Raw genomic sequence first — 14,999 nt, forward strand, 5'->3', positions numbered from 1 at the left:
AGATAATCACTCTTTCTTTTCAGCTGACTAATTTCCTTATTCTCGTTACTTTATCAAAGACCATATGATAGCCTTTTCATATTTCTACACTTGCTAACTCCCAAAAGGCCCCCCCTTTTTCTGGTTTGGCTCATGCTGAAAAATTTTTTTTACAAGCCCTCATAACAGAGTTACCACATGTGAAAGTATTTGGAGCAATCTTTATGTGGCAACCGTAATGTTTTTGATTTAGTCTTTATGATAACTGGAGGCAGATTTGTTGGATCCACAGATGTTCTGTATTTTTTTTGTCTGATATTAAATTGTTCTGAGAGTTCTGCATTTATTCAGAGTCTCCATTTTTATTGGTATAGAAGTATAATCAATCAGAGTACTCTAGAACGCTATACTTGCTATATTAGCAAGTTATTAAACTAGGTTTAAGATAAAACAAGATGTTGATAACGGAGACAAGTGCTCCAAATCAAAATAATGTACAAGAAAAGGTGGAGCTTTTCTTTCAGCTGCTAGGGGAAACTGCCATTTCAGCTTCAAATCTTTATCCACAGAAAAGGGAGGTAGGAAGCATTATACTTGTATTGGCAGAGCTGTCACGATCTGAGCTAACAAGCTCATTTCACCGGCAGAAAAAAAACAGTGAAAACGAAGTGCTTTTGAGCACAAAAGGTGCAAAAAAAAGGGGTGGGGGGGAAAGCAGCGTAACAACATTGTCGGGGTAAGAATAAAAGATCTTGAGAAAAATAAACGCTTTGCTCAGGCAAGAGACACATGCAAAGAGCCTAGGAGACGGCTCGCGTGTCCTAATAATAGAAACACGCAGCATCTTCGTGCATTTAAGGTAACTCATGTTAACGTTCTCTAGAAACGAGCTTCCTCGTGATGTGGCTTGGCTTTAGTACCGGAGACAAACCGCACTAAATAAAGCGAAATGGGGGAGGAGTGGTGTGTGTGTCTGGGGGGGGGGGGGGAAGGACGGCAGGGAATAACGGGGAAGAGTCACCCGAACTTCAAGATCTCGGTCGTCATCGATTTTCACGTTATTTCTTTTCCTGCGTCTGTCCCTAACCGAGCGATCGATCGGGTTACATTAGGGCAAATCCAGCCTGAATGAAGTCCTCGCTCCCCATTCCCCCCCTCCCTCGCCAGCTGGAGGGGAAAGGAGCCCCAAGAGCGGCGCCAGGAGAGAGAGAGAGAGAGAGAGAGAGAGAGAGAGAGAGAGAGGCAGCTAGCTAGCCAGGCACGATGCGAGAGGGAGGGGACAAGTGATGGACAGATCCAATGAGGAAGCGGCAGCCAACCGGCTTCCAAGGAGGCTGGAGACAATTGATCTGCGGGAGCTGGCTCAGCTTCCCTCTTCAACGTGAGGAGGAGGAGGAGGAGGAGGAGAAAGCCTTAGCGTTGTAGCTGTGCCGAGCCCGGAGCTCGGCGGTCGCCCTGGAACCTCGACAAAGCCAGCCTGTGGCCGCCCGGAGAAACCGATTTCTCGCTCCCTCGACCCCCCCGGACCCTTATTTCGTTTTGACTTATAAGAAGCGAAGCGCTCCGGTCCGTCGTTCAACTCCCCACGTGGACTCCCAGGTGCTGATCACATTGGCGAGCGGGTGCTGCAGACTTGAAGCGGCGGCGGCGGCGGCAGCAGCAGCAGCAGCGGAGAGCGGCGGCTTTGCGGAGGAGTTCCTCGCCGCCGCCGCCGTCGTTTAGCCGAGGAGTGCAAGTTGCGGGAAAGGGGCCAAGGGGAGAGAGGCGCGTGCTTTTTGCTCCGGGACGCGGCGATTGCAGCGAGATCAGGATGCCGGCAGCTGCTGGCGACGGGCTTTTGAGTGAGCCCACGGCGGCGAGCTTCGGCGGCGGCGGCGGCGGCGACGAACCCACCACGCCTCCCCTCAGTCCGGAAGGGACCTTCTTGGCCGCCTGGGTCAACGCTTCGGCTTCCCGGGAGCGCATCCGAGAATTCCAGCACACCAAACGGGTCGGCAGCTACCTGATCGGCCGGAAGTTGGGAGAAGGCTCCTTCGCCAAAGTGCGAGAAGGGTTGCACGTTGTGACCGGAGAAAAGGTAAGCTTCTTAAAACCGGGGCGACGCTTTCCGTTTCTTCTTCGCCTAGGCAATTTCCCGCCAAAGAACCCCGGGCAGCCTTTCTTTATCAGGCGGCGCCCCCACCCCCCACCCCGCGTCTCAACGCGGACATTATGAGCCTCTAGCGCGGCCGCTTCTACTACTCCCGTTCGGGGAGAGGACGGGGCCGCCGTCTAGTTAAGGCATCGCCCGGCTCCGAGCCTTTTGTAAGCGCCGCCCTTTCCACGGACTGAGTTGGGTCTTTTTCCTCTCTCTTCAAAGTAGCCCGTGAAAAGGGCCGTTTTCCTAAGCCCCTCTAGCGAGTCGCTTTCAGCCGCTCCTTCCCACCCCGACGCCGCTGCCCAAGCCCCCCTTCCTAATCCGCCTGCAAGGGCCGCTGTTCGCTGCTTTCTCTCTCTCCCCAGACCAGGGGTAGGCAACCTCGGCTCTTTTATGACTCATAGACTTCAACTCCCAGAATTCCTGAGCCAGCTTGGCTGGCTCAGGAATTCTGGGAGTTGAAGTCCATGAGTCATAAAAGAGCCGAGGTTGCCTACCCCTGCCCCAGACGTTCCCGTTTTTGTTTTTTTTCACTTCACAATTGTCCAGGGGCTTCCAGACGAACGAAGGGCGCCTGGCGCTTTCAGTCGAAAGATAACTTGCACCAGCCGGCTATTCTGCCTCGTTGCTCCTTAAACAAGGCTTCGGGGCAATCGCCAGTTGATGCAGTTAGGGCTCACCCGATGTTTTCCAGCTTCAGACCCCCAGTTCAAGAAAGAAGAGTTGTTGCTGCGCAGTGGTCGTTGGTTTGTAGCAGGGGTCTTCAAACTTGGCCCTTTTATGACTTGTGGACTTCAACTCCCAGAATTCCTCAGCCAGCTTTGCTGGCTGAGGAATTCTGGGAGTTGAAGTCCACAAGTCATAAAAGGGCCAAGTTTGAAGACCCCTGGTTTGTAGTATCGGAGATGCCATTCCATGGGAAAAGCCCCTTTGAGGGAAGAGAAAGAAAGAAAGAAAGAAAAGGTCAAAGGAAGCCGTGTGAACAGGAATGGTTACAAGTGGAAGGCTATGTTTCCACACAATCCTTGCATTGTTCCCAATATTTTACAGAAGGTCCAGATGTCATAATCTTTTGTTTGTAACCCTCCCGTGTTTCTCCGCTACTTGTTTATTTTTCTTTTTTTGATTAATTATTATTTTTTTTATTAAAAAAAAGTCTACAATGTATTTGAATTGGCAGAGCTAGAAGCCTTCTCTGTTGAAGCCCTTCTAATTTCTCCGTGGACACTTAGGAGTTCTCTGTTTGAGGCAGGGTGGATGCAAATCAAAGCCTGACTTGTAAACATCATCTGAAACATTTTAAATGAAGCAAGGATGGAAAGAGGGAGTGATATGTCAATATTAGGGAACAGAAGACAAAGGATGCCTCCAGATAACTTCCACTGGTCCCAAAGAATAGGTACCCATCCTGTCTTCTGATGCTTCTCCAGTCATCTCTTGTCCACCCCTCCCCAAAACCTGGCAAATTAAGCAGTTTAAATTATGAAAAAAATCTTGTCTGGAAGCACCCAAAACCATACAAGACACAAGAGATATAATTCTAGGCCTGCGTACATAATAGTTAAGACTTAGTGAATTTACTGGTGTTCAGTGATAAAAAAACATGGAATAATCAAAGTTGTGATAGGCTATTACAGCCTTCCTCAACTTGTTTCTTTGAAATTTATTGGAAGACAACATGCATAACTCCTGTTCTTGTTGATTGGATTATTGTTCAATGCATTTCCAGAATATCTAGTTTGAGGACTCTAGTTTATTGCAATATAATTAATTAGGGTGGTCCCAGAGAAGCTTTTATTTTGCTGCCTTTCTGCCCCATACTCATAATTTTGCAGGGCAAAATTGCTCATTTGTAATTGCTTTGAAGTTTTCCCATTCTTTTAATTTTTATTACCAGGGGAAAAAAAGTCAGAATAGTTACATAGTGTATTTTGATTGTTAGTGTAAGGAGCCATTCAAATGAGTATACCCACCTCTTCATGTTCTAGATCGCTAGAATAGTCAGTCACCTTAAGTCTGAACTTCAATATAATAAAAATATATTTAATCATCTGAAACCATTTGTTCTTTGCCTTTTGTCTATTGGAAACTCACTTGTAGTTTTGTAACTTTTTGAGCTTGTTAAATATACAGATTACTGTGTAAATGAAGTTACTGAAGAAACTCTTCATAAAGAGTAGGACTGTTCCAGACAACTGAGATAAGTGATTTGGTGATAGAAACTGTAAAACATTTTGTAAGTTATTTCTGTTACCTATTGTTGGAAAAGTAATAACTAATTATAATACCAAATAACTGTTATGCCTTATTCGGTGTAGTTTTCTTGACAATAATCTGGAAGTGGATTACCATTGCCTTATTCTGCATGATTTTCAACTTCCTGATCTTCCTTATAGTTCTGGAATTAGGCTAACAGGGAAGTTGAAAAAGTCAGTAGCAAGTAATTTTCTTGTTAGGTTAATTTGAAGAGGACTTTATTTTTTAAAACCAAGCACCTATCTAACATTTCATTGTTAATAATTTTTCAGGATTAATCTAGTTTCTTTGAATTAATATTTAGGCCATAATCAATGACATATTAAGTTCAGGCTTTACATACTTCTAGTCTATGTCTGGAAAAAAGTGGGCAAGGCCACTTTACATCCAATCAGGTTATCACAATGCTTTAGACATAGTTTTGAAATCCATTGGTAATTTGTGGGGGCCAGATACTTTGATTATACTACATCTGTCCTCTGCCTGTTATACTGAGTAATTAGTTTTAAGCTCTTAAAGTAGTAGTCTGGAACACTGAAACCTTAAATCAGGGTTGCATAGCTCTAATAGAGTATATTCCTGAAGTAATGAAAAGTCTGCATGTATTTTGGCACAACAATGGTTTGATGATTCTAGAAGGCAGTATTAGTGTACAAATTAAGTCACATGTACCACAGTAAATGTGCAGAATCTGATTTAGTTTTCTATTTTCTATTTAACAAAGAAAAATAGTTACTTGGTGGATACTGTATTTCCTACAATTGCTCTAAAGAAACATGAGCCTGTGCATATTTTCTAAAAACACCATGTGCTCAATGGAGCTTAATCTAAACTAACTGTGCATAAGATTTTAGAGTTGGAAGGGATCATTTGGGCATTGAGTTCTCTGTTCAGTGCAAGAATTCAGAGTAAAGGATCTTCAGCAAATAGCTGCTTGAATAGATCCAGTGAAGGAAAGCATAACATTGATTGATCTTGCAGTAAGAAAGTTTTTTTCCTAATGTTCTGTTGGAATTTTGCTCTTGTGTAATTTATACATTATTCCACATCTGTTACTCGAGTATCATAGCAAGCTAGTCTTGCTCTTCTACATGAGCTGCTTTGAGATGTTCATCATCTTTTCTCTTATTTTCGATGGGCTAAGCACATTCATCTCTATCTCCCCACTTTTCAAAGTTTATATCAATGGTATGTGAGATGTCTAAACAACTTCCATCCTGCCAAACCAGGGATTGCAGCAAAGAATTAGGGTATAATTCTTTCCAGAACACCAGTATGTCTTAAAAGAGCTCTGAGAACTTTGATCTGTACTGCAACAATGATAAATCAGAAAACCAAAAGTATGGCTTTTGCCAAAAGGCCGAAGCTCCATCTCTGGAGCATTAATGACAGTGAAATAGAACAAGTGACTTGCTTTAAGTATTTAGGATAGTCATGCATGCCACTGGATCAAGGAAAGCCCACTGTGTATATGCTGCTGCTACTGGAGAAAGATCTTCCAATGCAATCCTCAAGCTTTTATGATCCAAAGGGAGGATATTATGTTTTAGCCATATTTAAATATTTTTGGACTAAGCTACTAGCCCAGTCTCTCCATGGGACTCTGGTTGGCCCTCCTGCTTCTTGTTTTACCTCCTTGGAAGAGAATACAGTCTAAATTAATTACAGCAGCTCTCCAGATACTTCTCTGGGTCTCAAATGCAACTGGAGATAGGAGTGATAAAAGTTGAGCCGAGTATGATTCTATAAAGTTTTGAAGCTTAATTTCTATCATTAATTTTTAAGGACAATTTTCAGTCCACATAGGTCAAGGCTTTTGAATCTAATCTTTTAAATGTAGACTACTCCTTCTTCAGTTGTCGAGCAGAATAAGATCAGGCAAAACAAACCCTGAAGCAAGGGACAGAAGATACAGAGCTAGGGAAAATACTAGCGGTAGATTCCTACCTCTAATTAGATATTCTGATTGCCCAGATTCAGCCTATGCCCAGAAGCTTGTCATAAATGAATTATTTTTTGCTACAGCTCATATAGCTAAGTCTTTTTTTTTTATTGAAAAGTTTTAACATACAATTTTTCCCTTAAAAAATCCCCCCTCCCCCCCTTCTCCCTCCCCCCCTTCCTCTCCCCCCTCCCCCCTCCCCCCCCCCCGACTTCCCAGAGCTGAATACAAGGTATATATAAAAAAAAACAATCATAAACAACCATATACTAACAACCATAAACTCTAAAATCTATCACTCTCTAGCTTATATAGGATAAAACAAACCTTAGTAATATTAAATATATATAAATATATATCAAAAAAAAACTAATATAGAAAAAAAAACAAAGAAAGAAGACTTATTCAAATATAAAACTTCTTAAACCTATACTTATTCTGAATAAACTCAAGCCATTTTCTCCCTTCCATAATATAGCGTTCCTGCGAGTAATCTTTCAAATAGGCCGAAATCTTCACCATTTCGACCAGGTCGGAAACCTTTAAAATCCACTCTTCTATGGTCGGCAGTTCCTCTTTCCAGTACTATCCTATCAAAAGTCTTGCTGCCGTAATTAAATTCAACATCAACTTAGTATATTCCATCAGACTTTTATCCAAAAAGCCTTAACCTTTTTACAAGTCTACCATATATGAAAATATGAAAATATATTACGTCTTTATCACCGCACCTCCAACATTTAGGCTAATAATTCAGATACATGCTTAGCTTTTTAAAATCTAAATACCATCTATAAAACATTTTGTAAAAATTCTCTCTTAGATTTCAAACTTATATAAATTTTACATTCCTCACCCAAATCTTTTCCCACCTCCCACTACTTGGCTGTAAGTACGTTGTGAAAGTTCCATAGACTTCTGCTGATCTTGTTCTTTTATCTTTTTTGATCGTTTTAAAGCAGCACGCGTCACCCTCTGTTCTCTGGGATCATCCAAAAGTGTTATAACTTGATCTCCTCCAGCACCATTCTCCTCTGTCTGTCCATCTTCAGCCTCTTGATATTCTCCTTCTCCAGATCCCTTTGCAGCTTCCAGAAGTGTTAATGGGGTTGCTTTTAAAACATTATTGTAAAAATCACGCGCTTGCATCACAGTAACCAGACGGTACCTTTTACCTTCATGCATCACCATCAACCCAGCTGGAATCTCCCATCTGAACCTTATATCTCGTTGCTTGAGCTCTTGCACAAGAAATGTAAAATCCTTCCTTCTCCTTAAAATCTTTGGAGGAATTTCTTTTAGAACCAGAACTTCTTGATCAGCAATCACGACTTTAGTATCATAGGCAGCTTGTATAACTTCATCTCTAATTTCCCTTTTTGCAAAATAAACCACCACATCTCTAGGCAACTTTCTCTGTCTAGCAATCCATGAGTTCACACGATACACTTTATCCATGCCTCCTTTTATTTCAGATGCTGGCTGATTCAATACAACTTCGAGAGCCTCAGAAACCAGCTGCTTTAGATCTTCCTTAATATTCTCCTTTAAACCTCTGATTCTAATGGCAAACTGCATCTGGAAATATTGAGCAAGACTCAATTCTCTATCCATTTTGTCTCTTAAATCTTCATTCTCCAATACTTTTGCTTCTAATATGGCATTCTTTTGAATCGAATCTTTGACTTTTTCATCCAAATCTTCCACACATTCAGCCACTTTATACACTGAAGACAAAATGTCTACCTTCATCACCCTGTACTTCTGTTCCATCCTCTCCTCCATCCTCTCCTCCAACTTCTTCAATTTCTCCTCCATCTGTGCAAATTTATCACCCATTGATTCCAAAATTGATTCCAAGATTACCTGGGTATGTTTTTCAAGAGCATCTTGTAAGTCCTTCGATGTCACTACATCAGGAGGATGCAATGCCTGCAATGATGATTGTTGCACCGGGGAAGTTCCAGCACTCCGAAGAGTTTTAGGGGGAGGTTTAGCCGCCATCTTTTACTTTCAATTGTGACGCACTTTCACTTAGAGTTTAAAAAGTCCATCAAGCTCGAGAGTAGAATAAAATAATCCTCTTCACCTCTTCCTCTTGTACCGCTCTGCCTGCTCTTTTTATTCCATAGTCCTTCCTTCAGGCAGGGGTGGTCGCAGACGCCTGGCTCTGCTCCATAAAGTCAGGAGCAGAGGCGCTGGCCAGCTGGGAGCGACCCAGGCTACGGGGGAGTTCGATCCTTCGGCCGCCCAAGCTGAAAGCTCAGGCGGCCCCGGAGAACTCAACCCCTACCTGGGGCCTCACCCCCTCCTCTTCTCCCGAGGAGGGGGCTTCAAATTCGCCCGAACAGCTGATCGGCGCTGTTTCGGGCAAAAATCACTCAGCTGAGCCGCGGGCAGCCCGGGAAGGCTGTCTCCGTCGCCGCGCAGCCACCGGAAGTCCCTCATATAGCTAAGTCTTGTGCAGCAGCATAGAAGATCCATTGGACCCTGATGGACTAATCTTCTGCAATTCACTCTGTGTAACTATATTATTTATATTTTAGACATTACCACCTTGTTGTAATTTTAGATGTTACCATATTTAATATAATTTTAGTGCTTACATTATAATTAAATGTAGGCTGCATTATGAATCTCACAGATGTTAGGTTGTTTTATATATGTATTTTAATTCTGTCTTAAAGCTTTTTATCATCTACTAAAATAGAAATACACACAACATACACACATTCATGTTCACAGAGGACTCTGCTGGTCTATGATACAATAAACAACTGAAATTGAAACAGGATAAAGTGGGCTGATTTCTATACATTATTTGATAACAATACTTGTTTTGAAACTGTCTGTAATTGTATTTCCACATCATACTGCTAGCTTATGCTTGGTTTCTATCAATTGTTATTGCAAGATCATTTTGATTTTATCTATTGTCTTCTGAGGTATTTGCTATTTCACTTAATTTTGTGTTATCTACTGATTAGATAGATCTCTCATTCATCCACCATGTTGGTTTTCTGCTTCCAAATGTTAGATCATAACACTTGTTACCAAGAAATTTGTAAAAAGTAAATTAAACAAATGAATGCAATGTCTTAGGCATTAGAAAGGAATAAAAATATAATTGAAAATTATTAAGGTTATAAATATTTAACACTTGTGCTATAGTGTTACCTGTGGGTTCTTATCAGTTTAAGCCAGGGGTGTCAAACTCAATTTCATTGAGGGCCGCATCAGCATTGTGGTTGCCCTCAAGGGGCCGGGTGGGTATGGCCAGGGTGGGCATGGCCTACTGGATGGGCGTGGCTAGAGTGGGTGTGGCCTACTGGGTGGGCATGGTCTGCTCTACATCATTCGCATCAAGGGTGCCTATGGGGGCCTGGGCAGGAGTGGGACAGATCTGAGGGTCTCTGACAGAAGGAGGGTCTTTGGGCCAGGGCCAAGGCAGTGGGGGCCATTCCCTCACTGTTTCCAGGATGGCTTCGCGGGCCACATGAAACCACTTTGCGGGCCGGATCCGGCCCCCGGGCCTTGTGTTTGACATGTCTGGTTTAAGATATTAATTTAAAAGATGTTCCAATTGTTAGGAAAAATCTTTAGAGCATGATATGGAAATAGAAGGCTATGTTAGAACTTGGTGCTACCCTTGTGGAAAGTATGCCACTCAATGGTGGTTCAGATTTGTGCAGCCTGATCTGGTAATCCTAATTACGTCATGCTTCACTTATACAAGCATCGAAACTTAGCATGTACAGAATATGTTGGGACCAGGATAAGCTGTCCAATTCAGCACCACTCTTCATTTTTTTCTGAATTTCTCAGGGACTTGTAACTGGGCAAAAGAAATTATGCTAGGGTGATCAGAACTGGGCTGCAAAAACCTGGACATCAGCAAAGAGATTCGGAGGTTGCATTTTTGTAACCCTAATGTGGTTGCCCTAATTATATTTGAGATGATTAACTAAGGACTAGGTTTGTAAACTTTTTCACTGTCAACCCCTGTATCTTGATTCTTTTCCTTTTAATGCATCTGATAAGACATTTTAGTTTCTGCCAATACAGAGACACAGTGAATGGAACCAAATCTTTGAATTATTATTATGTAGCTGCTAATAGATTGGGGAAAGTACGTACAGAATGGCTTCTTGATTTTTTCCACAATTCTAGGTTCAGTAGTTGCCGTGGAAAGAATCTGTATGCTCTTTTGTGTATTGAAGTAACACATAATACATATGTATTTCTTTTCTCCTCATCTTGCATTCATATCATTCTATTCTTCTATTCCCCATCACCATTACCCCTCTGTGTGCTCTGAGAAGGTCAGAATGCCTGGCGAGCATTTCTCTCTGTAGTCCATGACCAAGTAGGGCTTAGAATCGAATTGTCATCAGTGCTCCAGGTGCTCCCCACTGTCTCTCCCATAGGGGATCACTGAGGAAATTTTTGTTCCTGGGTTTTTTTCTGTACAGGTTGCAGCTTGATGGGATCAATTTTCAATTCATATTTCTTTTGCCATCTTCTCCTAGACCAGGCGTGTCAAACTGCCGGCCCGTGAGCCGGAAGCATCACGCCAAAACTGCGCCCACCCCATTGCCGGTGACGTCACGAGTTTGACACCCAGGTCCTAAACCAACTTTAATCCTGCTCTCTTATTTTCAGAGAGGTATCCTGCTAACGGATTGTTGAGTCCAAAGCCGCTTTACACAATTTCTTTCCAATATTACACTGGATTGGAAAGAATAACAAGCTGGAGAAATCTTATAAAACTTATAGCTTCTATAATAGGCCCGCTCTAGATACTCAACTGGGGAGGAGAAGAAAGGGAGGCTCAGAATGGAACAGTTGGCAATATTTGAAACTGCCTCTCTCATAGGGATTGATTGGGGGATTTTTTTTTTCCTGGAATTTTCTTCTCTACAGCTCTTGTCTATGTCTGGCCCATTTTCTTTTGCAGGTTCTCCAACGAAGTCTAGTTTTGCTACCTTCTGTTTTTAGAGAGTTATCCTGGGCCAGCCAGTCTGATAAATTTGTTCCAAGCACTTTTACATAGTTTTTTCCCCTGTATTTCATGGACTGAAAATAATAAAACATAGGTGTTGATCCTACTTTAGAATCTGAGAAAAATCAAATTAGGTCCAACTGGGCTTTTCAAAACTGTTAGCTAATCCAAAGTAGACTGGATGGCATTTCTCAATGAGTGTTCAGCATCTTTGTTTTGGATTGTGTATGGATTAATGGCTAATTGTAAATCAATGTGACTGTGAAATTCAGATTGTACTTTCCTAAATTCTGTTCACATTTTAATTTGTGTTCCTAAGTATACCAAATCCTTCATTTATCTTTATGGTAATCATTCTTAAAGTATAAGATTAATGGCATTTCAATTTAGCAATTATAAATAAAAATTTAATTAAAATCATCTAGTTTTTTAATCTTTTCCAACTGTATGACTAGCTTTTTCTAAAACCAATTTCATATTTCTTTAATTTTGTCAAATATATCATTGCTTTCTTTGACTAATGTGAAAAGTTTCTTTAACGGATTTTGCTATTTTAAAATAGTGTTAGTTTTTTAAAAAAATTCCTTCCCAGGAGTATTTAAAAATCAAGATGGTGGCTATGAATATATAATCAAAGCCCTTCCCCTTTTTTTATTAGTTGCATATATAATGCATGTCAAGAAAAGCAGGTTTGTAAGTCCCAGCTGTTAGTCTGATTATTTTTTTTACATTGGTACTTATAAAATTAGTATTCCACCTAATCTAGTAATGGAATGACAGTGAAAAAATACCATTGTTGCATGACAAAATGGCTAGAATTACTTACTATTTGTAGAATTGGATCCTGTGATTAAAGAATTATACATTTCAGCCAACACTTTGAATTCTTTAATTTCAGCTATTGAAGGATACATTTCATTAAGGCTACTGCAAATTTTTTAAAAAATGAATTATTTGCTTTTTGGTATCAAATCAGATTTTGAAATACATTCCCTTATAACTGCTAAAGATAACCAGGTTATACTATAAAGACAGAATAGCTAATATTAGAAGGATCTTTTTATAGAAAGGTCTTTTTTATATTATTATTTTTTTAATGCAAACAGCTGCTACGCTTTGTATTGTAGAATCTTGGAAATGCAGGGGAGGCTTATGTAGGAAGAGCAAGCATTGCTGAAAGCTGTAAATTCTTGTTAATCTTCCACAAATTCATAATGAAAGAAATAACAGCGTTCTAAAAACAGCTGAGTAGTACATCTTTTTGGATTTGTTGGTGGCTGATCATCTTCCATAGACTTTTTAAAAACTGCATACTACCCTAACAAGTTTATTTCTTTCGAGCATTAATGTCTTGCTTTTATCTTTGGTTATTTATAAATGTGGTATACAAAGAATAATGCAGTTTCCGATCTTCTTTGCAGATGTAGAATTATCATGTATGTATGTGTTTCAGTGGACTTCATATATTTCATTCCTATAAATTATTTTAGCTAAATTGTATGGTTGATCCAAGAATAGGATTAAGTAAAAGATTAATTATTTACATTTACATAGGGAAATGTAAGATTACATATGCAGGAAAATGAATTTATGCTTTTCTTACTTGCTTGAAGTTGCCATGGTAAAAAGATTGCCTAAATGTAATATTTATCACATCTGCTACTACATTCTTCTACATTTGTCATTTCAGAGGTATTTATAATATGTTTTATTTAATGAGTGGCGTGTTTCTATGACAATATAAGTGTAACCAAGTTAAGGTAGTTGCGATAGATGAGGGGTCCCCAACTCCCATGCCGCAGTCTAGAACTGGGCCACATAAGTGGCGGGTGAGTGCATGCGCACGCACAGTTCCACATGTGTGAGCAGCAGGCACACATGCAAGTTCAATTGCACAAGCAGTGGGCACCCGTGCTCACCAGCACATGAAGCTCAATTTTTTAGAGCATCAGGCATATCTACCTCCCATTTGTGCAAATGGAGCTGTGCACATGTGCACACAACCTTCCCCGCCCCACCAGAAAGGTTGGGGACAGCTGCAATAGATTACCATATTTACTGATAATCTCTTCATTAGCCAGCATAAATTGGATCTAAATTTCCTGTTAGGTCCCCATTCAGAAATAATGACTGTACTATAAATTGCTTCAGATCAGTATGAGACTTCGAATTTTGTACTTTTTTTCTTAGTAAACCCTCTACTGGTTAAAAGAACTGTGGTTTGCAAAACAGCAAACAGTTGTTTTCTTCCAAACAACTCAGAAATGGAGAAGCTTTATTTATATACTAGACCAGGGCTTTTCAACCAGCGGTACGGGTACCACCTGTGGTACATTGGCACCTGGCAGGTGGTACACGACCATCCTAGAAAAGTGGTAGCATGGGAGGGGAATGAGCTGAACCGGTGGCAGCACCGCACAAGCCTGAGCGAGAGATGGCTGGAGCTGCACGGCTGTCAGGGTTCTGTGGAAGTGCCAGGATCAGCGCCAGGCTCCAGCTGGAGCTCGGCGCTCATCCCAGCGCTTCTGCTGAGCCCAGAAGAAGCGTCAATCAGCTGGAATGTTGTAGCATCCCCAGGGTCTTGTGATTTACATTCAGATGTTTGGCAACTGATTCATATTTATGACGGTCACAGTCCCAGGGTCATGTGAAGTGACCAAAACCTTCTGCAACCACCCAACAGAGGGGGGAAATAAAAACCAAACACCCACCCCACCCCACCCCAGCTGCCAATCCTCAACAGAAATGCTCACAACAATGAAAACCTCAGACAGGAGGAAGAGTGCCGCTGGGCAGGCAGGCAGGTGTCTTGCTCAGCTGTGGCTTGGTGGGCACTTTTTTCAGTACCATTGTAACTTCGAACAGTCCCTAAGCGAACTGTTGTAAGTTGAGGACTACCTGTACTTCATCACTTTTTTCCTTTTTCTTTTTTCTTTTTTTTTTTTTGGTCATCAGGTTTTTGACACCTTGCTAGGCGACTGGTGGTACTCGGATGTTGCCATATCCTAAAAGTGGTACAAGGGGTGAAAAGGTTGAAAAGCCCTGTACTAGACAACTCATGCTGGGATTGGGTCATTGCTTCAGAGATATTTTGTTACCTAAACAGAGAAACAGAATAATCACTGGTGGGCAGAAAAGCAGTTGGAGTGGGAACAAATTTTATCTCCTGCAGGCTTCCCCATTGATTTTTTTTCCTTGCAGGAAACTGGCAGGGAGTTTTGGGAATGGCAGTCATGTGACCGCAGTTCAGTGTGGCAGCACTAGAGTGGCCACAACTTTGCCAAATTTCAGTTCCATAGAGTCATGGATCTTGGATTTTGGATGCATTCTTTGAGTTAGTCCACATGAGATATATTGATTCAAAAATTATTGCCCTGTGATGCATCATTTTGCTCAATAATCAAGCAGACGTAAGAGTTTTAGAAGTATATAGATATGAAATATATAAATGGAAATCTGGTAGCCCTATTTCATGTAACTTTTTTCTCTTGCTCAATAAGTACACTATCCTAAACTTACTGAGGATAATTACACCAAACAAAAATGTTGGACTGGTACATGTTTGTGCTAAGCTATAATTTGTTGAAGAAGATAAAGAAACCTGTTTTCTATATCCTAGCCCAGAATCAAACAGACTACAATATAACTTTGTTTAAACATTAGTCATAATATAGATTTTAAAT

The 14,999-nt window shown here is 41.1% G+C and overlaps 1 protein-coding gene across 1 annotated transcript in view; it reads left to right on the forward strand.

Annotated features, from left to right (window-relative positions):
• Positions 1-1,595: 1,595 nt before the first annotated feature.
• HUNK (hormonally up-regulated Neu-associated kinase) overlaps positions 1,596-14,999 on the forward strand; it is a 69,512-nt gene continuing 56,108 nt past the window's right edge. The window contains exon 1 of the mRNA XM_081326662.1: positions 1,596-2,056. Within this exon, the coding sequence (XP_081182788.1) occupies positions 1,790-2,056 (267 nt within the window). The 5' untranslated portion in view covers positions 1,596-1,789. The remainder of the gene's footprint in view (positions 2,057-14,999) is intronic.

The sequence above is a fragment of the Vipera berus genome, assembly GCF_964194415.1.
Source record: "Vipera berus genome assembly, chromosome: 4".
Lineage (NCBI taxonomy): Eukaryota > Metazoa > Chordata > Lepidosauria > Squamata > Viperidae > Vipera > Vipera berus.